Here is a 23,080-nt window from a genome sequence, read left to right as displayed (position 1 = left end):
CCTTACTGGATATGGTAAATGATTTTCATGGACAAGATCGAACTATTAAGGATCTTTCACAGTCTTGTAACAATAAAACCTGTTTTGAGTATGAAAACCTCCATGTTGTATACTGTGCTTCTCACAGCTCTTTTTGCCTTCATTATGAGTAAAGTACAACTGAAGTTACATTCTCTAACTGCAGATAACAGTGTTCAGGCTCCCCAATACAAATAGCTTGGTTCTACTGCTGTCTTAATTTCATTCTTGGTATTTTAGATAGGTTGAAGTTTTTCATACTAATTCAAGAATCATTGGAAAAAAATGGCTTCTGCTTTCAATTCTATACTTGTTATCCTTAATTTCATTCTAAATTTTCAATGCCAAATTCCAAATAGTTTATCAGTGGCATCAGTGTCATTAACTACTCTATAAACTTTCCTTTCTCTCATATGACTTCTGCTTAGGGACTGGACAGCTTTCTTTTGAATTTCCCAAGTTTGCAATTCATTTTTTGTTCCAAGCTTGGACAGTAAAAAAGTTATGTAACACAAATAGATTTTTTTTTGTTTGTTTTTCTATTTGGATTGATATCAGAATCTCATAAGCTGAATAAGGCAGTTTCATAGGAACAGGTGATTTTTTTTATTTTTTTTTTAATCTTTAATATTTCTGCCATTTTGATCCTAAAATCTGTCTTTTTGTTCAGCGTTCATTGCTTTACCCTTCATTTGAATTAGAATTTAGTAATTTACTAACTCAGGTCTCCCATCCTCTGGGCAGTATCACACTCCAAATAGAGACTTCCACAGCACTTGTTATTTCTCTGCAAAGTATTTTAAAGAAAGAGTAAAAATACTGGTGCACTTAAACAGATTTGTGCACCTTTACAGTTCAGAAGACTACCTGTATTCATCTGCAGTCAGAACATTAAAAGTTGAAACCTTGTTCAGCATTGTCATTTGGGTTCTGTTTCTCACACACATTCCTGTAAAAAGTAGCTCAGATAAAATCACAGTGATCATGGAGAACTTACAGGCAAACCTCTTTTTCCTGCACGACCAGGTGGACCCATCGGACCTCGAGAACCCTACAAAGATTGCATAGAGATGACACGTGAGGCAATGCACAAAAGTAGGCAAAATATTAAAAACAAAGCTAACAAAACAAAACCAGCCAAACAAACAAAAGGCATCACTTACAGTTTCACCTCTTTGACCTGCATCTCCTGGAGGGCCAACAGGACCTGGAGTTCCTGGGCCCCCTGGAGAACCTGGTAAGCCTGCAGGGCCAGGTTCACCACGATCACCCTGCAAAACATAATTTCAATATTAATTATCTGAAGAGGACTTAACTAGATCAAAGCAATAAGTCTTTAGCATTCCTAATCTATTTTCTCACAGTTGCAATCTACAAAGGTAATCATTCTGTAAGAACTCAAGTCTGACTTTCTGGAGGCAGGTGTTCTTATAAAGGTTTCCTCAACTTTGAGAGATATTTATTATTCAAAGCTATAATATACTTTTAAAACAACTTCTCCATGGCAGTTAACTGAATGAAGAAAACAAATCCACTATAAATCAACAATAAAAATGGAGATTTGCATAATTGACTTAATAAAACAATTTATTCTTACACGTTCTCCAACAGCTCCATCTCGTCCAGGAGTACCATCATTACCAGCAGGTCCCTAGAGTTGCAAAACAGATACAGGACTATCAATTAGCTTTATAATCTTACATTTCCACAAGAACTAGAAAGCTGTTCTCCATCCTTAGCTTCAAGTATAGGAGAATAACTAGACTACTTATTTTTGTATATTACTAGACTCAAACACTTACTTCTGGGCCAGCTTCACCGACGGGACCAGTGGCACCTGACTGGCCTATAGGTCCTGGGGGACCTTTATCACCTGGTGGCCCAGTGGGACCTTGTTTTCCTGGTGTACCCTAAATAGATGAGAAATGTGACATCAAAATTTTAATCACTAAATGAAGAAAGCACCAGAAAAAAAGGCTGACTATAAAACACTATTCATGAATCTGAAGTACCATCAACATTCACAGTTTCCTAAAACTGAGAATTAAGTAATGTGTTCTTCTTATTTATTTGGAATATGTATTTAATATAATGCGTATTTTTAAGCAATTGAATTGTGTTAGTCACTTTTGAATAGGCTTGTATTATCAAGTAGCTTCACAAGAAGTTTATCTAGCAGCAACTCTCTAAGTGCACACTCCCCTTGACATGTCAATATATCTGATGGCCTTATCAAAGACAAGGTCTTCCCAACTCTGCAAAAATGTAATGCAGTTTGAAATAGGCAACTTTTTTTTTTTTTTTTTTTTTTTTCCTTTGTCTGTCTCACCAACAACATATTTTGTTAGTCTGCAATAATTTCTGGCTGTAAATTGACTTTATGGATCAAGTGGTAGTGACAGGTCCTCCATATCATCATTTTATTAATACTCTATTTAATGACTTGATCTTCTGGATCATTATGCTTTCCAATAAGTATCTATAAACCCCAGAAGCAAGTAAAGAGAGCACAAATGGCAATTTAGAATATTGTAGTTCAAAATTTATGAAATAGCAGTTACAGGGTATTTACTCACATTCAAGTGACCTTTGGGCACCTAATTGAACAGTGGTTTTTTTTTTTTTTTCAAAGATCTACTTTCAAGTCAGATAGGAATATTTTAGCCAGAAGTCTTAACATATTACCCACTTATGCTTAATTTAGGATCAGATCATCCAATAATGGCAGAAACAAAATGTCCAACCTCATGCATTTTCATGAGATTTAGTTATTCACTATTCTCTCTACATTCACTCCAGGAATTGGAGATTTCCAATCTTCTCCTCACATTATGGCGCACTATACTATCAAACCCACAAACACGACAATGTTTAAGGCTGGTATATCAACTTGGTCATTACTTACCGCAGGACCTGGCAATCCTGGCATGCCTCTTTCACCTCGCTGTCCTGGCATGCCAACAATACCTCTCTGACCAGTAGTTCCTGCTGGACCCGGAGGGCCATCTGGTCCCTGAAATCCACAATGGATAAAATGATGTTACCATCGTTTCTGTAGCAATAATACAACAAGACCAAGCCTAGAGGGAATTAATAACAACAACCAGGACATACCGGCTGCCCATCTTCCCCTGCATCACCCTTGTCTCCAGGACCACCAGGAGGCCCGGCTGGCCCTCGATCACCCACACGGCCATGAGAACCAGGATCACCACGAAGACCTGGGGGACCTTCCTTTCCTGGCTCACCGATAGGCCCAGCAGGTCCTGGAGCTCCCTAATAAGATTAAAAGACATCGTTACATTGGACCTTTTCCTAATAAGGACTATTAAACTCTAAGGTATGTGTTTTGATTAACTATAAACATGCACACTCTAAGGGATGACCACAGTGTGACAGAGCAGAGAGCTAGTACAATCTCAATTTACAGCTGTGCTGGACTCCCAGGGTTTTCAAATTATGTCCAAGCTCTACCCCTCTCTCTCATTCCACTGCCTTTCCAAACTCCCTCCTTTAAAATACATTTTATTTTACTTTTTTAGCCTCTGGTGTATAACTGCTGCCAGATAACTCCTTGCCTGTTCTTTTGAATATCAAGTAAGTGTTTTCACACACCTTTGTTAATTTCTCGAAGACTTTTAAAGAATTTCACATTTATAATATGTTTTCCATAAGCTTTACCTTCGGATAAACTAACAATGACTGCAAGTTATTTTGGACAAAATCATCTTTGTGGAGATGAATTTTCACTTGTATATTCACAGGCATTTTTTTAAACTACAGTGTTTCTAAAAATGTTTAGACATGAGAGATTTTTTTATGTGTGTGTTCTTACTTTATTTTAATAGATCTTATGAGTAACTCCATAATGAGATAAACTGGAAGAAGCATCTTCCTTTCACAAAAACTCTCCTAACTTCAGTCATCACTGAAGGGGATGGTTGAAAGGAAGATAAGGTTGTTGTTTTAACTCACCAGAGCAGCTTGAATAGCTTGAAGCCTAACTAAAGCCTACTTAGCCCAGTGAAAATCCTGCACTAATTTGGACACATTGGATCAACCCCAAGACTAATGAATTGTATTTAATAAAGTCGGATGTAAACACGCAGTCACAAAAGTCAGTGCTCTCTTCCATAGCATCAGACCATAAACATTGCTTCATCCTTCCCACTTCATTTAGTCTTCAATTTCTCAACGACCAGATTATAAATTACACCTATGAGAAATATGTCAATTGACTTACAGTTGGTCCTGGAGGTCCAACTCTTCCAGCAGATCCTGGGAATCCAGTAGCACCCTAAAAAATATTTTAATATCAACCTTACTGAAAGAAATATAGCATGGATTGCCTAAAGTTTTGCCTAACTGAATTAGTGAGCAAATGCTATAGTTACAAACTGTGAAACATGAGCCGAGATGAGGAATGATACACACATTGCATAAATTTGCAGTATTAGATTATCTTCAGTCACCTCACAAAAAATTAAATCTACTTACAGGGGGACCCTGAGTTCCTCGACCACCTTTCAGACCAGGAACACCTGAAGGACCCTAAGATGAAATGAGAAAGAGTGAGGTGATAGTGAACACTCTGGACATTTTAATTAAGCAAGATCGACCTATGCCAATGTTTCTCCAATTACGCTATTTATACTTACTGGTGGACCAGGAGACCCTGCAAGACCCTGTGGTCCTGGAGATCCAGCATCTCCTTTCTGTCCAGGTTCCCCAGGTTCACCTTTCACACCTGGCTGACCATCAGGGCCCTATAAGAGATCATATTTAAAAGAGGCGTCAAGTCAGAGAACACCACATTTTTCTAACTTAACAAAGACATTTTGTAAGAAATATCTAGAAGTCAAAAAATAACAGGAGAACAAATCAGCTCAAAGAACAGTGCATTTGGTAATTGGGTCGACTCAATAGAACTGTAACAGTTCACCACGATCTGCAGAACACAGATATGTTTTCTGAAAACTCTGTGAAATCAGTATTTCCATTAACAATAGTTTCCAAGCTAGTTAATATTTTTCATTTCTTTAGATTTTCTATTTTCCTTGACACCTATTGCATATCTAAAAGTAAAAGAGACCGAACAAACATTTTTCTTTTCCCATCAGGGAAAGCAGTTGCCTAAGTCTTTGTGAAAGATTGAATCACAATATTTAGACTGTGGGAAAGTTTGGAGGGATTCACTGAAAAGCTCGCAATTTTTCTATTTGCTCCATCAATTCGGTCCATCCTCCACTAGTCATGGAGGAAATCTTTTCTACTTTTAGTAGATGACACTTTACAACTTGCCTCATTTTAATCTCAAAGGAGCAACATAGCATATTCATGAAGATATGAAATCTGGTGAACAATTACATAATATTATCAACAAAATTACTTCTCAACTGTCTAGGGTATTCATTGGCCCTCTTCTCTACTTTATATAATGATGGGGAAAAAAAAAACAACAGCTCTTTTTGAAACAAAAATGTGACTCACTCCAGAACACTGTAGTATTATTCATAATGAAAGAAACTAAAGTCAAAGCATGACTAAAGGAAACTCATTAGTATTACAAAACACATACCGGAGGACCAGCAAAACCAACAGCACCCGTTGGGCCATTTTCTCCTCGGGAACCCTGGTTGAAAAATTAAGAATAATTGTATTTAACATATTTGTCTTTCTATATATGGTAAAATTTGCATGTAAATACAGAAGAAATGAAGCTAACCATTTCTTGTCATAAGTGTGATTCTATTCTTGCTCTATTAATCAGAATCAAATGAGCATTTAATCACAATATAAAGGATGACATCAAGATCTTCCGTGTGTTCAAGACTGTATGTAAACTTTTGGAATTTAGAGATGGAAGACACATGTAAGCAGTAGAACAGCATTAAGAGGAATTCTTCTCTTAATCCTGAAAACCACTTCCAGTGGCTGTGGGATTAGCTGAAGAACATACACTCTATGGAACCTACCATTCTCATCGGGGAAAAAAATAAAAAATAATAATAATAATTCTAATGCGTATTCTTCTACAAGGTCAGAATGGGCTGTGAACTGCTTCAACTGAGCTTTCCACAAACCATTTGTTTGGAAATGGGGGAGATGAAGTCTGCCAAGCTCCAGCATTCCCCAGAGGAGTGGAAGCTCTTCCAATTTATGCTGGAGTTAAGATTGTTCTGATTTATGACAGAGACATAATCAATTCCAAGCAGTATGAAGGACCTAGGAGGGCTAAGCTTCTAAATCTTTAATCATTCAAGCCAACCCTCAAAATCTCTAAAATCAGAAATGGAAGATGACAAGAATTAACATAATTGGATATATCCAATAATAAGATGCATCTCTGAGTTTTTCCATCTAAATATTCTTATGGATACAGTAGTATCTGGCATGGGCATGCTTTTAAAAAGATTTAAACAATTAAAAGTGGTGTCATACTTTCAGGTCGGAGGTACATGAAGGTAATTTTATGTAAAGATTGCCCTAAAACAAGCATAAGACAGAGCAACAGGATCTGGCAATACAAGTGCACAGCATCAAGACAGGAACTACAAATTTTGGCTACAAAGGAAGGAGAAGAAAAAGGAAAATATGTATCATTTGTAAATGATACAAATGCCTCGAGTGTGGATCAGAGTTAGGTATTAGCCATACCTTGGTAATATTTTTTAACTTATGCCAGGAAAAAAACAAATGTTTACTCACAGGGTTTCCACGAGAGCCAGGAGGACCAACTAGACCTCGAGGACCTGGTTCACCCTTAAAATAAAATTTAAGGTTAGTTTCCAAGTAACTTATCTGATGAGTAACAAAAGTTTCAACAAAGCATGGTGATTAGAAACTTCAGTAGGGAAATGCCATAAAACTCTGTTTACCTTTTCACCAGTGGGACCTGCTGGACCCATTGGGCCTATTGGACCAGGGAGACCCTTTTGAACAAATGAAGATGAAAAGAAGTTAGAAAAATGATGGTTATTCAAAATGGTTATTTTAAAACTTTTCATATGTTACTATTTCCATATGCTTCTTCATTTCTTAAAAATTCTCCTTTATTTCTTAATAATTATCAGGTCTTCTTTATCTAAAATTCACTAGCATTTCCTTTCCCAGTAACCAAAATCGCATATCTCAATAACCTTGCTTTCCTTCATTCTCTCTTTCTTCACTAAATTAATCTTCTCCTTTGCAACATTTATGGATAAGGCCAATGATAAAAAACAGCTCTGGCTTCATTTGTCACTCTCAAGAGGAAATGAAGTCATTTTTCACTGACTTACAAGAAGCAGACTATCTTTTATGCTAGTATTTCACTCTTAAAGTTTCTATTGTTACTTTTGAAGTTTCATATATATCTTGCACACACCTTAAAAGTTTCCTTTTTCTTTTCATGAGGGAGTTAGGCAAATAGGTTCCAATCTCTATCTGAACCAATCAACTACATTTGATGATCATACAGCACTAGCCACATCAATTTATTGAATATTTAGAATTCCCAAATTAACATGCTACTTGTGGGAGACTTTTCCATTAACATCCCATTATCTATTATATAAAATATGGGCTTGAAACACAGGCATACCAGAATACAGTGCACATCTATCTTGGAAAAACTTGAAAATCAAATCTGGATCACAGGCAGAATGAGAACTTCAGCCCATCATATCTCCAAGTTGAGTACTGTTTAATTCTATGACCTGAGTAGCCCTAACACAATAAATAATCTTCTGTGTGAAGAGCAGGTCTAAACAGTGAGAGATTTACTTACTCGTGCCCCATCATTGCCAGCTGTACCTTCAGCACCTTTCTCACCTATGCCACCCTGTGGAAAATACCCAGAAAGTCTAAGTTATGACACTGAATGGTTCTTACTTGGGACAAGCGCAGTATTAAGAGATGGGTGATTCTACTCAGCCCAACAGAAATAGAGAGACTTACTCTATCGCCCTTTGGGCCTGGTGTTCCAGCAATCCCTCTTTCTCCAGGCATACCTTGAAGACCCGGTGGGCCTGGATCACCAGGCGTCCCACTTGGGCCTGGGCTTCCCTGAAACAAATAAAGAGCAAGTTGTTGTCTATTCATCTGAGAAGTATCTTTGTCTCTAGGCTGCAGAACATGCTGTGCCTTGTGTTGAAGTCTCTGGGGTAGTTTTAAGTAATAATTTTCTCTTAAATTTGGACCTTATTCATGTCCAAATACTTTTCATTTCCCATTGTGTTACTCAGGAAATTGTAATACCCTAGTCCTTCCAAATACATTAGCATGCACTCAGTACTTACTGGTGGTGAGAACAGACCAAAATAGAAGCTTGAGCTTCTCTCTAACTTGCCCTTGATGCCACATAGGTCTATTACACAAAGTAGCAACAGCTAGAAGTTGCCAGAGGTTTTTAATTATGCTTTGCTTCTCACAGCTCATATCTATTACAGCTCCCACACTGAGGCACTCCCTTATTGGTGTGAACTTCCTAGGCCCCATTAAATCAGTTGCAGGTGAAAGAAAGGCATGCAATTTTCAGCATTTGTTTTTCAACACACAACCCTGCCAATCTTCTTCAAGTAAACTGACATGGTTATTAAAACAGAGCTATTACTAAAGGTCTTTTTGCAGTTTAGAAATGGCTGTGCCCTGTTCTACTGAAAAACATAAACAAAAAAGAAAAGATCTCTCTTATGTTCTTGCAAATGAAAATAATTATAAAAGACTTCACTGCAGCAATACAAATTTCCCTATAACTTACCTTTGGACCATCAGGACCATGACCTCCAGCCATACCCTTTTCACCCGCAAGTCCTGATGCACCTGGCTCTCCCCTTTCCCCTGGATTGCCTCGCTCTCCCTAAAAAAAAATAAAATAAAATAAAAAAATAAAGGATAAATATTAATGATTTAGTAGCTAGGGCACAAGTCTGGTAGGAAAAACCTTAAATACACTATCTATAAGCACAGAACTGCTATTTAATAAAAGAGCCTGCAAACACATTCTAGGCAAACCAATCGAATGAAAAAAAGTGTTATGTTTTTATTTTAAAGGCAGGTAATACCATGCATTGTTCAGCAAAATAAAGCCATTTCACAAACTGTAAACCAAACAGTTTTACAGACTAAAAAAAGAGCTCAAATACCTTAGCAGCTATTAACTAACACTGCTTCTTGAGCTATGGAGCCATTAAAGGTGGTCAGTTTCACAGAAAAACATACCACCTCAAAATGTATCCATGTATATAATCATTTTATTGGGGGTAAACATGAAATAAAAAAGACAAAATGTTCATGATAGCTGTTAAAGTTCATATAATGAATCTGCATTCAACCTCAGAGAACTGTTATAAATATTTCTGAAAGAAAATACTTGAAAATACATACCCTAGGGCCCAATGGACCAACAACTCCAGGATCTCCAGGAACACCCTATGCAAAAGAGAGCTCACCATTAGAATTAAAATATTATTCATAGCCTTATAGCTGTGGAAATTAGAGCAAAACATTTTCATTTCCAAGATACTGTAATGTAAATGACTAGTTCTGGATACTATCTGTCCATGACAAGAGAAGATGACTATATTCTAGTAATTATTTTATCCAAGAGTAGTCTTGATAGACAGCTTGTCAACTGCATCAGTAAATATTATGAAACAGTGTGAGCAATTAAATTACAAAGAGAATAAAAGAAAAGGTAAAACTACATTATGAAGTGAATTATTGTCAAATTGTACAGAAATTACCTGATCACCTGGTTTTCCTCCCTCACCTGGAGGACCTGGTGGCCCAGGCAAGCCCTGTTAAAATGTAAATTAAAAAAAAGGAAAAAATAAAAGCTATGTTTAAAAAATGCTGAAAAATTATGTAAATCAAGATTTAAGACACCAAGAATATGAATGTACACAGTACAGGATTATGCCAGCAGAGATCCCCAAGTGAAATAGTTACAAGAACATTACACCAGTGTTTCCCCACTCTAAGTGAAATAGCAACCCTTTAACTTTTGTCAGACATATATATACTATTCCTAAAAATTAAGTTCTCTATAAACAGATTGACTTAATTAATACACTTAATTAATACTTTATTATAAATAAATATATATATTTGCTCTGTATTTGGAACATCTTCGGAAAATCTCCAAATAAAAACTGGAAAAAAAAAACAACAAATTTTGTCTCAAGAGATACAGAGCTGCCATTTAAGCCTTTGCCAGTTCAGTTTAGTGTATAATTGATGTGAAAGCTACGTATCAGTAATCATTCTAAGCACTACTGCCATCAATTCTGAAGCTGTATGTTAAACATCACTTGATTGAACTTCTCTAAATTAAGTTAATAAAGACATGACTTATTTTATCTTACAAAAATAAATGCACATACCTGAAACCCTGTAGGACCTGGAGGGCCTTGTTCTCCTCTTTCGCCTGCCAGACCCTACACAAAAGGAAATAAAAAGTGTTAGAGGAATAGAGTCAGGTTCCACATTTTCCTTCTCTCTGAATATGTATATTTACAATTATGTATTTGTTTATTACACATTTTTACTTATCCCTGGCCAAGGTGTACCCTATCTAAAACATATAAAAGATACAACTTATCTCCTTATTTCTTTAAGACCCTCCCCCAAAATTCTGTGCTGATAGAAAAACACTCAGTTCCACTGAAACTAAGGAAGCTAGGAAAATAAACTATGAAAAAATTTTGCTCTTGTGCTATTTTTTTTTTTATAATTGCCATAAAAGAACTGGAATACCAATATAAACACATCTTAATACAAAGCCCACATTTTTTGTAAGATTTTCTTTTCATGTTATTCAAGTTTTTGTTTGGAATCAACAAGTGGCATGAAGATAAATAAAAACAGAGGCAGAAAGATCAACGAATGGGTGGTAGGTCAGATAGCCAAGCAGTATTGAAAAAGTTGACTTACTGGTGGGCCAACAGGACCAGAAGGACCAACTTCACCATCTTTACCAGGAGCTCCCTAAATTAAGATTACATAGTAAAAAGCCTTGTATAGTGAACATACATAACAGAAATGCATGCTTTCTGTAAGCACTGAAAATGATCACAGTCACACTCACTCTCTGTCCTGGGACACCCGCATTGCCTGCTTCTCCAGGTTTTCCTGGATCACCCTAATTTGCAGGAATAAAAATTACCATTTTTAGGTTTTGTTTTCAGCTATTAATATGTCTCCAAATGGTTAAAGTTATGCAGACCTTGGGTACTAGGTGCAATACTCACACTACTACCCTTTGGCCCAGGAAGGCCCATGCTGCCTGGCTGACCTCTGATTCCTATTGAACCTGCAGGACCAGGACGTCCATCTTCTCCAGGGGCACCCTACAGAGAAAAAGCATTTTACACATGAGATTAAAAATATTATTTATTCACATAAGCCTATTAAACTCTCGAAAATGACTCCCAGTGTAACTAGAGCCCAACCAGCTCTGACTGAATTTAAGAACAACCATGAAGTGACCAGATAATCACTTGAATTACTTCAGCAAAATAATTTCCTTAAATGGAATTAAAATATTGGATACATTTTGTCACAGCTCAGTAATTGAACCCATGCTGTTTCTCAGGAATCACAGATGGAAAAGGTCAGCGATGAAGACAAATGTCTTTCCAACATAAACCAAACAAACAATCATAACAAAAAAACAGCATTTAATGCTAGAATGTTCTGTTTTAAAGTGAATATATCAAATGGTAGTTAAAACACTTTATCTTATATTGTTTACATATATAGAATAATATTAATGTAGTTTGGTGCTACAGTTATCAGTCAAAGCATCTTTAAAGCAGACAGAGCTCTAGCCACACTGTTTGAGCTAAGAAAATATGTAATTGTTATAATTGAGCCATTACATACAATTATTTTATTGTTCCCCAAAACAGACACTTAGAAAAAATATTTAGTTCACAATGATTGAAAAATATTGCAGCAACTGCTAAGCAGACACTGTTATACAGACAAAATTATAGAAACATTAATTGCACTATTTTTGGAGTTGAGAATCCAAACTGAACACTTAAAAGAGAAGACGAACCTTCAGAAATCAATAAAAATCAGGTTAATAACATAATTTTAATGAGTTGAGATCTCTGAATTACTGTGGAATTAGCTGAAAAGACCAACTGTTCTGTTGCTTACCAAAGGACCAAGTTTTCCTTCAGGGCCTTGAACACCTGGATTTCCCGTCAAACCCTAAAAGTGGAAATAATATTGGTGTTAGGTTGCACATGTAAGTCTAGGACAACAGAAAATTGTAAATTAACCCAAAAGATATGCTCAGTTACTACCATTGTTAAAGTACTCAGATATTCTTCACACAATTTTCCTTTCTGCATCCAAATTCCTCATCTTTATCTTCAAATTACTTTACAGCTTTATCATCCACTGTCTTTGATGTTCCTTTTTGCTATTCACCTTTTTCTCATTTTTACACCTCTTGAACTTCCCACAGATTCATCTTTACTTCTGCCAGTATTACCCAGTGAACTATATCACACCTTGTTCTTGATGTTTCCTCTCTCGTTTTGTGACATTCCATATTCTCCCTACATTTTTTTCCAGAAAAAAAGTCTCTTGATGACATGCACCAGTCAACTATATGTCATCTATCACCAATACAATGAAGGTTTAAGTTTTAATTCATACTAGCTGTGGTAACTATGTGCTTTACAAGCACACATCCTTAAGTTGCATTAGCCAGTCTAAATCAGGGCTGTTTCTTTCAGAGACAAACGGAACCTGTGCTTTCCAACATCAGCAGAAAAAAGATGACAGGTATTTTGGCCTTTACCCTTTAAGTAAAAAATAAATTAAATAAATCTGAAATAAATCTGTCCTTGTACAGCAGCTTCTTAATTTTACAAAGTGATGCCTGCAAACTTTTGAAAATGAAAAAAGTCATGGCTTATAGTGTACTGTTATTAACTACTTACCCTTGCACCTGGGAGGCCAGGTTCACCAGGGCGCCCAGGATCTCCCTGACCCCCTTTAGGACCAGAAGAACCAGCTGGCCCACGCTCTCCTTGGGCACCCTACAAAGATACCAATAGGCTATTTGTTAACAGGTGTAACAGCCACAGTAAGAGAAAGTCAAATACAATAGATATCTTTAATTAAGGATTTATTTTTTTGAGAACAGAGCTCCAAAAACTCAATATTCTATCATTATTACTTTTTCTTTTTTTTTTCCAAATTTCTACTCTTCCATAAAGCAAGTTTATACAAGGACTTCAGAATCCCTGTATTTTTACCAAAAAGTTAAGGATTAGCAGAAACACTAGACAAACACATAGGTAAGTCATTTCCCTGCAAATGTTCCAGCAGTTAGTAAAAACACAGATAAGTTGATCTGGTCAAGGGACAAGCTAGAACAACTATACTACACACAAAGAAAGGCAATTCTTCAAATAATCACTTATTATAGAGCAATGAGTATAGCAGTATAGCAGTACAAAGAGGTCAATGTCTTTTATCTATTCACATCTGAGCTTGAGGGAGCATTAACTCAGGGGCATACAGTGAAAGCTGAACATAAGAGCAATTCAAAGTGATTTTCCCAATAAATTTTTAGTCTCAAAACATTCAGACCCCTTCTTGGCATTTGCCAATTTCTTGTGAATCTACTTCCAGTGATTTTGAGGTTCTGCCCACTTATCCAGAAGCATATGTTTTTAATGGAACACTTTCTTTCATATCTGCATGTATGAAAATTAAAAAAAAAAAAAAAAGAAAAGAAAAAAAAGACCAAATAATAGACTTTTATTTCATTTACCTTTGGTCCAGGCAAGCCATCAGAACCTGGAAAACCACGGTTTCCAGGAGCACCCTAGGAAAAGCCATAGATAGATTACTGCCTTAATTTTTACATAACTTATTGTAAATAAAGTATTTGGTACTTCAGTACTTTAATCTTGTTCTTTTAGTCCATTTGGAGTGGTAAAAAAAAAAAAAAAAAAAAAAAAAAAAAAAAAAAAAAAAGCATGCTGACCAGCCTCTTTGAAAATGGGATGATCATTTGTATAGGGGTTAAGCACATCATCTGCAGATTAGCTTGTCATGTCTCCAAGCCATTACCATGCTGTACTGTACTCTGAATTCACAAATTAGAATATCCACTGTAGAAGTAATACATACTGACATGGATTTCTTTCCCCAAAAATAGTACTAAGAAGTAAAATCGATTCAGGATGCAAAAAACATCTTCCCATATTTTTATATCCTGAGCTTCAGAGTATCATTTTCAAAGAGATTATAGTATGTTACAGAAGACAACATCCTAAAGTCAGTAATCTGCTACAGAACCAAGTCGTAGACATTATTTGACTACTGTTAGGAAAATAAAGTTTGGCCACACCTACAACCAAAGTCTATGAAAATTAATGGTTAGGTCAAGATCAAAAGCTTTTCAGATTGTCAGTGCCTCTCTCACAAGACATTCTTCTGGATTGCTTACCCTCTCTCCAACAGGACCTGGTGGACCTACTGACCCAGGATCACCTCGAGGGCCTCTTTTCCCTTCTTCACCTATAGGACCAATGGGACCCTGTGGACCTTGTGGACCCTATTAAAAGTAAAATATGTTTGAAAATTCATTGTTAAGCTCACCACCACTCACATTGAAACAGATTATCTTCTAAACATTATAAACATTGCTTCCAAATAAAGGAGGAAAGAAAATATAGTTAAGGTTTTGATTCAGTTAAAAAACATAGCATTTCAGGATCGGTTTTTCTCTTTTTTCATTATTTATAAGCAAATTATTCAGTAAGAAGGTAATTATTCAGTAAGAATTAATTCACTATGAATTAATTGTACTTTAACTGTACAGTTTGTCTATACACTATTATTACTACTCTATTATTATTATTACAGTGCTTATTATAACAATCTGTTTTCTCAGAAATTATAATTTTTAATTTTATTTATTATGATCAATTGAACAGGTAGCAAAAGACTCAAAATCAATGACATTCTTGAAGAAATTCTCAAAGAAACAAGAATCCAGTCAGTGGTAAGGAAAACATTATTTTATCTGCACAGGTTTTTTGGTTGTTGCATGCTCACTTAAACTGGTGAGAAAGAAAAACTAAAGATAGATTGACAAACCAAACTGAACCCAACTTTGCGGAATTACTTTTCCTCCATAATTCATACGGTTACTGCATGAAATTAGCCATGTTCCCAAAGAATAATTCATAAATATTAGTTGTGGGATAAACAGCTATTCATACCATACAGGTATAGAGATATTTATATTATTTTAATAATTTGTATATATTCAGCTGCATAAGTATAAAGTGTATTAAGTGTATGTTTAAACAAATACTTTTTTATTATGATTAGCAAACAGATGTGTGTGCTTTTAAATGTTTTAAAAGAAACAAGTGGGATCCATTTCTTGTGTGATGAAGAAATTAGAATGAAGTAATTCTGACTGGTACAGAAACCTCAGTAGCTGCTGGTTTCTCTGTCTTTGAGTTCTTTGAGGCCTATAAGGGGTGGGATATTTATAACATCGAAGGACCTGCTTTACCATTCTTTTTCTACTGTCTAACCAGGTTCACTTTGGTTTGTCTTCCACAATAAGTATTTGACAAACAGAAGTAATCATGAGAAATAACATCAGAAAAGTCTTGAAAACTGTACCAGTCTATTCCAAATACTCCTACAAGCCTCTGTGATTCCTTTTCGTTTTACAAAGCTTATACTTACTGGTTCACCTTTGGGTCCTGCTTCTCCCTTGAAACCTGGAACACCAGGGTCTCCCTGAAAAAAAAAAAAAAAAATCCAACGATTAACACCTATAGAGATAAAACTCTGCATAAATAATTCGATCATTTTGGATTATGTGATGAAATAGAAAAACATTCTCTAGTTTAGTAACTAGTTGTAGGTAATACAATAGGGTATTTTCAATGGTCTCTCTTTCCCTTTAGTGTGTTTATTGTGACATTTGCACAAAAACTTTAGTGAAAAATTTTAATTTGGGGAAATAACAGTTACTGTTTTTCAAAATTTATATAGACACACTTAGACTTCTAAGAAAGCCATAACAGTATTTTGGACTTGTAGAAGACTCACAAGATCTGACTCTCAGCATACTCATTAATTTATGTAAAGGATCCTTACTGCTAATCACCGTTTTAGTTTCATGGAGTGACACATTTGCTAGATATTGTAATTTCCATGGTAACTAAGCCATCATTACCGGCTGCCCTCGAATACCAGGTGGGCCAGTACTGCCTTGGGGTCCTGGGGAGCCAGGTGGACCTGATAAGCCAGGGGGGCCTCCGGTGCCAGGAGATCCCTACAAACAGAAATAACAGCATGGTAAAGAAAAATAAGAATATATATAAGGAAATAAAATAAAGCCACTTATATAATTTCTTCAGCAAGCCATGTGACTACTTACGGTTGGGCCTTTAGCACCTGGGGAACCATCTGTCCCTTCAGTACCCTAAAAATAACACACAAATCATTAAAATTAATTTTAGTTAGGGAGAGATTGATAACAAAAGCAGAAGATAGCAATTTTCTGCACTTTACAAGAGCAGAAGATAAAGACTATTAAATAAATATATTAGCATAGGATCTGTTATTTGTGCAAATGTAAATAGTAACAAAGTGGGCAAGTTAATGTGACTTTTCATCTTCGTATCTTCAGCTTTAAAGTAATTGTAGGATTGAGACTATACCACACTGCGCAATTTGAAGCTTTCCAAGCTTTTTTAATTGAATTATAAAAAGTTGTTTTGAACAAAAACAGAAAACAAATAAATGATACGTTTTCTTTTCTGGAGAAAAAGTAATTTGGGCAAAACTAACTGTCTATCAAATGGGGTATTAAAATTCCCTATAAACAGTCAACATGCACACACTTAACTACTGAGGAACTCGATTTAATATACTTACTGGAAGACCTTGTGATCCAGCTGGGCCTTGTGGACCTGTTTCACCTCTTTGTCCTTGAGGGCCTTCAGGACCACGAGGACCTGTTGGACCTGCTTCTCCCTAAGACATCACAGAATAAAACAACTGGAGATTATTTTGATCTAAATAGTAGCACTTCAAAGTAACTAAGGAGGAATACTAGGTTCATAAGACAAAAACAACTCAGATCTTTAAATACTTCATTATCCTTAAAATATATTTTGACTTAATTCTGCATCGATGTGAACATAAAACTTCAAAACTACAAATGGATTTTTTTCTCAATGTATAAAAGGAAACTTTCTACAGAGAAGCAGCACTCTATACGGTGGCCTAAATCAGATCAGATATTTTAGACAGACATCCCTATCTAAAATCCCAGGACAGATTTGCAATTCAGAAGCTTTATTTTAGCTTTGTTACAAGCATTGACATGTGGGAGTAACATTTGGGGTTTTTTTGCACAGTACAAATTAACTTGCTGTTGCAGCACGATATTATATATTAAACAAACAAATATATATGCATACATGCAATACTCTGTAATACTCTGATTGTCACAGCTTATGCTGATCAGAGTATGATAGACCAAAAAAATTATCATTCCCAGCAAAGCCTTGCCAGGGTGGACTGGATCCTCCTCCAACAAAACAATTTATTCTGAGATCTCCTTTGAATTTTATTTTTATTAAGGAAATCTGAGTTTTGGAATTGATGCTATTAATATTGCATCTTCAGAACTCAAGTACACGTTTTCAACATGTAGTCTGCTTAGCTTGTGTAAGTTCAAAGCAGCTATTCCAATTTACACCATCTGATGGTCAAACTTGAAGGTAGCTCCTCCTTTTCAAAAGCTTTCATTGATTCTTCACATGACAGTTTCTCCAAATATTTATTTAGATATTTAGTACTGTTTAGCCATACCAAACCATTTCATGACATGCACTGAAAAGGCTTATTATTTTATTGTATATGTTATGTTAATACTATTATTAAGACTCGTTTCCAAAAAAAAAAAAAATGTTTCATGAATGTTGCCAGCTTTATGACAACACAAAACATCTGCTGAACTTGGCTACCTGGCTAATTGAAAAATAAGGTTTTTTTTGTATAATTTTATCCTGTCATGTTTAAGAATTGGAAAGAAGCAACCAAGAGCAGTTGGGTGAAGGGCAACTGAAAGAAGTATAAGGAAACTGTATGAGTCATCTTTTCTATCTTTGCAGACTTATTCTCAAGACTAGGAAAAAATAATTGAGTAGTTTCTAGAAAAACAAGAGAGGAAATTCCCACAAACACAGCACCAGAACTAGTGAAAGTTTTCCATGTTAGCCCAATCACTCAGAACCACAAAAGTTTGAAATCATCATTTGAATTACTGCAATAATTGTGGTACATCTCTGTTGGGGTTTCAGGCATTTTTTGTACCACTTTAGGTCATCTCAAAAACTTGTTGGCCAAAACTGGTCACCGGAAGGTGCTGCTTCCATATTAAGTCTTGGATTAGTCATCACAACTCAACTTGCAGAACTCATCTTGTTATTCTTTAAATAAACTGCACAAGATTTTGGGAGCACAGCATAACAGTTATCTTATTATCATACTGTAGTGCAAGTTAAAGTGAAAACAACAAAAAAAATCTTAATTGTGGTGAGTTCCAATTATTTCATTTGACTTCTGATTTCCATCTTCCTTCTCAAGAATATCAAGACTGATTTCACAGCAATTCTTATTGATCTGAGTACAGGTCATTACGTAAACACTACATAGTCCAGGGTGATTCTGTGTTGTTAAACATACTAAAAGGTAGTTTTATTTCATTTATTTATTTACTTACCTTTACACCAGGAGCACCTGGAAAACCTGGAGAACCAGTTATGCCAAGTGGACCCTGTAAAAGATAGACACAAACAATTCCACTGTTTAGATCATACAGATAAGTATCAAATCAGTGGGTAAATACGGTTCTTGGATTACATATATTTTCATCGTAAAATATTTTTCATAACAAAAAAAATATATTTTTTTTCTGCAAGATATACACAATTCTATGGAATTGTGATGTATTAATAATATATTTACTGAATTGTAAGCAAATTTGCAGCTTGATTCAGCTATTAATGTGCAAATTGCAACCTACACAAATCAAAGTTATTATAGCAATTGTTTTTCAATTTTAGTTTTAGTAAAATCTTATTTTCTCTTTCTAGGTTTATATTACTGTGGTATGGCAAGGAAAAGATATTTGTTCAGTGATCACAATTTGTCCTGTAGAAAGTAGCCAAGGAGAGTTTCAATTCTTTTAAACATAAAACACTAACCTATAAAAAAGAGAAATACTAGTCACTTCTCCATTGAAACCACTGTGTTGCTACACAAGATTTTTGAGGTGAAGAATATGACCAGTAATAATATAATTAAAGGCTGTGCAACTGCATGTTCATGCTTCCTACTCTTCTCTTCCATTGAGATTCTCAAACTCACAACCAAATTCATTTGCAAACTTTAAAATGCAGGTTTTGTATCATGTTTTCAAGGCTATGTAGACAAAAATGTACTGCAGGAAGTGTTAATTGCTTGGATTTTTTGTCCAGATATAGGCAGATATTTCTGGAAGAGAAGGAAAGGCTCATTTATGGCATACCATGAAACACTATTCCATGCAGAGGTCATCTTCAGTTCCCAAAAGCAATACAGAGGAAAGTCTGACAGCTTGAGCAGACCACACTATTGATGTCGCTACACTATTTCTCATTCTAGAGTCAAATTCATGGTGCCTTGTACTGCAGAGCACATGTGCACCTTATGGTTGGGCATGGATGCAACCAGCTGGACTTGCATTACATGGAAGACTGGCCAAAGTCACTAGACAGCAAACTGCAGATGTATATACTGTAACATACCTGCATGGTATGATGCTAACCCCGTTAAACAGAAAGGCTTCCTATTGAGGACCTTTGAATAAATTTATAAAACATTTCCCTTTCCATAATGCCTCTTGTGCTGAACAATATATTCAACAGACAAACATTTCTGCTGTAAACTCTGTGTGGCGGCACACAGTGGTTATAAGTATTCATTACAATTCTGGCTTCCCAGAAGATTCCTCTCTCTTTTCCTGATTTTCGCTCTTTTTGTAAAATATGATGCATACTGTAAAAAAATGTTCCATGTAGTGAAGCTCTGCTGACAAACTTAATAAGAACAATTTGTACCAGCGAGTGTTAATTACAGACAACATTTCTGCCATGACCTCGCACTGGATTTCTACAGAACTGATGTAAGAGCTCAGGAAGTATAATTCTGAAAACCTATGTCCCAGTTTATTGGCTCACAAATACACATCTGCCAAATCTCTCTGTCATTTCAAGGAGAATTCCAGAATTAGGGGAGACCACTGTACTGACTCAGATAACAATGCATTTCATTAACTCTTCCTCCAATAAGAAACATATGCATTAAGAATCAGTATCTCCCTTGTGACTCTGAATGGGAATTTACCAAAAATGTTAGTCAACCAATTATCATATCCAGTGAAGCTGAACTCATATTTTATGCCAAATAAAAATTTCAAGCTTCATGTAGAACGGCTTGCCTTTTAACTCTATTTTGCTTTCAGTACTGAAAAATCTTTTCACTGTTTCAAAGCTTCTTCTAGTAAGTTGCCCTTTTTTGTGATAATAACTGAGTTTTTAAGCCTTTAGATAAATACTTATCTGCTTCTATTCCAGTTACTTTTTTTTTTTTTTTTTAATAAATGAAGTTTGTCAGAAAACTGTTCATTAAGATGACATATATAAAATAAATGTTTCTCAGGGCTTATATCACTATGAAACAAAGTCTCTACAGAATGAAATTTTAATTGTGGTCAGGTGTGTTTGGGGATTGGTTCATGATGGCTGCATCAACAGGCGGAAACTGTCAACTGCATCCCAGAAGAGATGCTTGCAAAACAAACGTACACACAAACAAAACCCCACATTTTAAGGTGTGAGTTGGCCTAGCACAAAGAGCATGAAATTGTCTTAAACTTCCGTTTGCAAAAGCAACACATAACTACTGAATAACTGTTAATAATCACACTGGCTTCCTCATACATTTGCTCATGTGAATTGACTCAAATGCATCTTGCAAATGCACTGTCATATTGCATCATAGGAACAAAACACCATTTGGTATGCTAACACCCACACTTTAAACTGCCACAGTCATACTCAGCTCAATTGCAATTATGTCAGAACTTCCACAGTCATGCATACCAGGCTTTCTCAGTAAGACACTTTTTATCAATTTGGAAAATGTTCACACACATGCTGCTGGTTCTTCAGTTCAATGTGTGACAGCCTATAATTAAAAGTCTGTCTTTTACATGTTTTGCAATGGATTAATTGCAAGTATCAAGTTTTGCTATTGGTGAGTGCATTTTATCTTGCTGAGAATGGGTATAACCTCATTTGTCAACTTTGTATGTAAAGGAAGATAACCTGCAATTATAAACTGTTGTACATATCATTAAGACAATTATAGCCCTAAAACATGGATCTTACTTCATAAAAGCAGCAAAGCATCATCTCTCCAGGGAAGGTGCTGTATCCTACCCCTCTGCAAATTAAAACCTTTAGATGAAGTAAAATACAGAGCATTGTTTCTCAGCACTAAAGCTACAGTCAGTGCCAGAACCAAGAACCAATTACAGATATTATAGCGACACTTTCTTTTACCAGCGACTACCAACAGGCATTTGTTTCTTCTGGTGATGTCAAAAGGCAAGTGCTAAATATGAAGTTAATTAAAAATGTGATTAAGAAAGAAACTTACCATTGGCCCTGGCTTCCCAGGCATACCGTGCTGGCCACGTCCACCCTAAATATGAAAACAGAGAAACATTTGTAAGAACATTTTTTTTTTTTTTTTAAGTTGTGGTAACAGCCATACAGACTAAAGCATTCAAACAAATGCTGGATTACTTCTGGAAGAAATTATGCTTACTTTAAGTAAACAGATTTATCTACTAAATTCAGAGAGTACGATATTTTGACACTGTCATTGTATGGAACAATAGCAAATTGAGCAGAGAAATGTCATGGGGAGAAATGTAAGAAAAAAAAGCACAAGCTTTTTTTACACTAGATGTAAAGCAACAGAGAGAAATTTCTACTCAAATATGGTCTCATGTCAAGGCTAATCCCCCTTTTTGCTGAAAAGCAGAATAATTTTTAACAAGATTGCTTTCTTGCCTGGAGTTAAATGGTAATAGTTAATATAAATTGAAAGCCTAGATTTTCATTTTAATCTTGTTTCCAAACTTTTTTTTCTCTCTTTTTCAAGAGAAAAGCCATATTGTACAGAAACGAAGAAGAAATTTATGAATCTCAGAAATAAGTGGGAAATAAGTGGTGGGAGGATATTTGGATACTTGGGCAATTCTATCATGAGAAATTAACATGCAGCTAACATTGTCTTTTTAAAGTTGTTTTTGACTTTTGAAATATGCATTAATCACTTCACCCCAAAAACTCTGTCCAGTCTATACTTTCTTAAGCAGAAGTCACAATGGAAGTAACTAGCAGTCACACACACATGTGAGACAGAAAAAAAAAAAAAAAAAAAAAAAAAAAAAAAAAAAAAGCACATAAAGGCTAATGGCTTTAAAACAGACGAATTACAAGGAAACAGAATCAAGACCTACTTACAGGGGCACCCTGTGGTCCAATTCGACCTCTCTCTCCTGGCATTCCTCTAGGTCCCTTGAAGAGAGAATTAAAATAAATAAATAAAATCAGCATTCAAGAGCCATCATTGTAGAATAACAAAAAGTAGAAAACACAGCTCACTTGATTTTTCCTCCATAGCAGAGAGGATGCTCCTGCTCCCCTCCCCATCCCACCCCCCTCTTTTTAATCCATCTTTTTCAGTTCTTTTTACTTTTTCTTCAAAAGCCTTGACTTTACTTTTCCTTCAAAGAAGTTCTGCACTGTATTACTCTTCAGCACTTTTCTGTTCCATCTTCTTTATGTGTTTGTAACAAGAACATGATTAGTTTCACTGAGACTACAAGCACAATAAGAACAGGCGATGTGAACGATGGTTGCAAAAACCAAGGGCTGTGTTTTTTGCCTCCTGC

At 35.6% G+C, this 23,080-nt stretch overlaps 1 protein-coding gene across 1 annotated transcript in view; it reads right to left on the bottom strand.

The window, feature by feature from the left end:
• COL5A2 (collagen type V alpha 2 chain) overlaps positions 1–23,080 on the bottom strand; it is an 81,310-nt gene that overhangs the window by 8,306 nt on the left and 49,924 nt on the right. Inside the window, exons 16-47 of the mRNA XM_084522918.1 lie at positions 22,650–22,703; positions 21,775–21,819; positions 18,794–18,847; positions 16,939–17,037; positions 16,439–16,483; positions 16,235–16,333; positions 15,739–15,792; positions 14,480–14,587; positions 13,799–13,852; positions 12,960–13,058; positions 12,166–12,219; positions 11,250–11,348; positions 11,087–11,140; positions 10,933–10,986; positions 10,383–10,436; positions 9,744–9,797; positions 9,385–9,429; positions 8,759–8,857; positions 7,957–8,064; positions 7,787–7,840; positions 6,897–6,950; positions 6,727–6,780; positions 5,597–5,650; positions 4,677–4,784; positions 4,516–4,569; positions 4,262–4,315; positions 3,133–3,294; positions 2,924–3,031; positions 1,821–1,928; positions 1,616–1,669; positions 1,182–1,289; positions 1,016–1,069 (exon numbers count right to left, since the gene is read on the bottom strand). Of these exons, the coding sequence (XP_084379044.1) occupies positions 1,016–1,069; positions 1,182–1,289; positions 1,616–1,669; positions 1,821–1,928; positions 2,924–3,031; positions 3,133–3,294; positions 4,262–4,315; positions 4,516–4,569; positions 4,677–4,784; positions 5,597–5,650; positions 6,727–6,780; positions 6,897–6,950; positions 7,787–7,840; positions 7,957–8,064; positions 8,759–8,857; positions 9,385–9,429; positions 9,744–9,797; positions 10,383–10,436; positions 10,933–10,986; positions 11,087–11,140; positions 11,250–11,348; positions 12,166–12,219; positions 12,960–13,058; positions 13,799–13,852; positions 14,480–14,587; positions 15,739–15,792; positions 16,235–16,333; positions 16,439–16,483; positions 16,939–17,037; positions 18,794–18,847; positions 21,775–21,819; positions 22,650–22,703 (2,358 nt within the window). The remainder of the gene's footprint in view (positions 1–1,015; positions 1,070–1,181; positions 1,290–1,615; positions 1,670–1,820; positions 1,929–2,923; positions 3,032–3,132; positions 3,295–4,261; positions 4,316–4,515; positions 4,570–4,676; positions 4,785–5,596; positions 5,651–6,726; positions 6,781–6,896; positions 6,951–7,786; positions 7,841–7,956; positions 8,065–8,758; positions 8,858–9,384; positions 9,430–9,743; positions 9,798–10,382; positions 10,437–10,932; positions 10,987–11,086; positions 11,141–11,249; positions 11,349–12,165; positions 12,220–12,959; positions 13,059–13,798; positions 13,853–14,479; positions 14,588–15,738; positions 15,793–16,234; positions 16,334–16,438; positions 16,484–16,938; positions 17,038–18,793; positions 18,848–21,774; positions 21,820–22,649; positions 22,704–23,080) is intronic.

This window comes from Aythya ferina, assembly GCF_964211825.1.
Source record: "Aythya ferina genome assembly, chromosome: 6".
NCBI lineage: Eukaryota > Metazoa > Chordata > Aves > Anseriformes > Anatidae > Aythya > Aythya ferina.
Note: the sequence above shows the minus strand (reverse complement) of the source record. Positions and strands in the feature narration are given on the sequence as shown.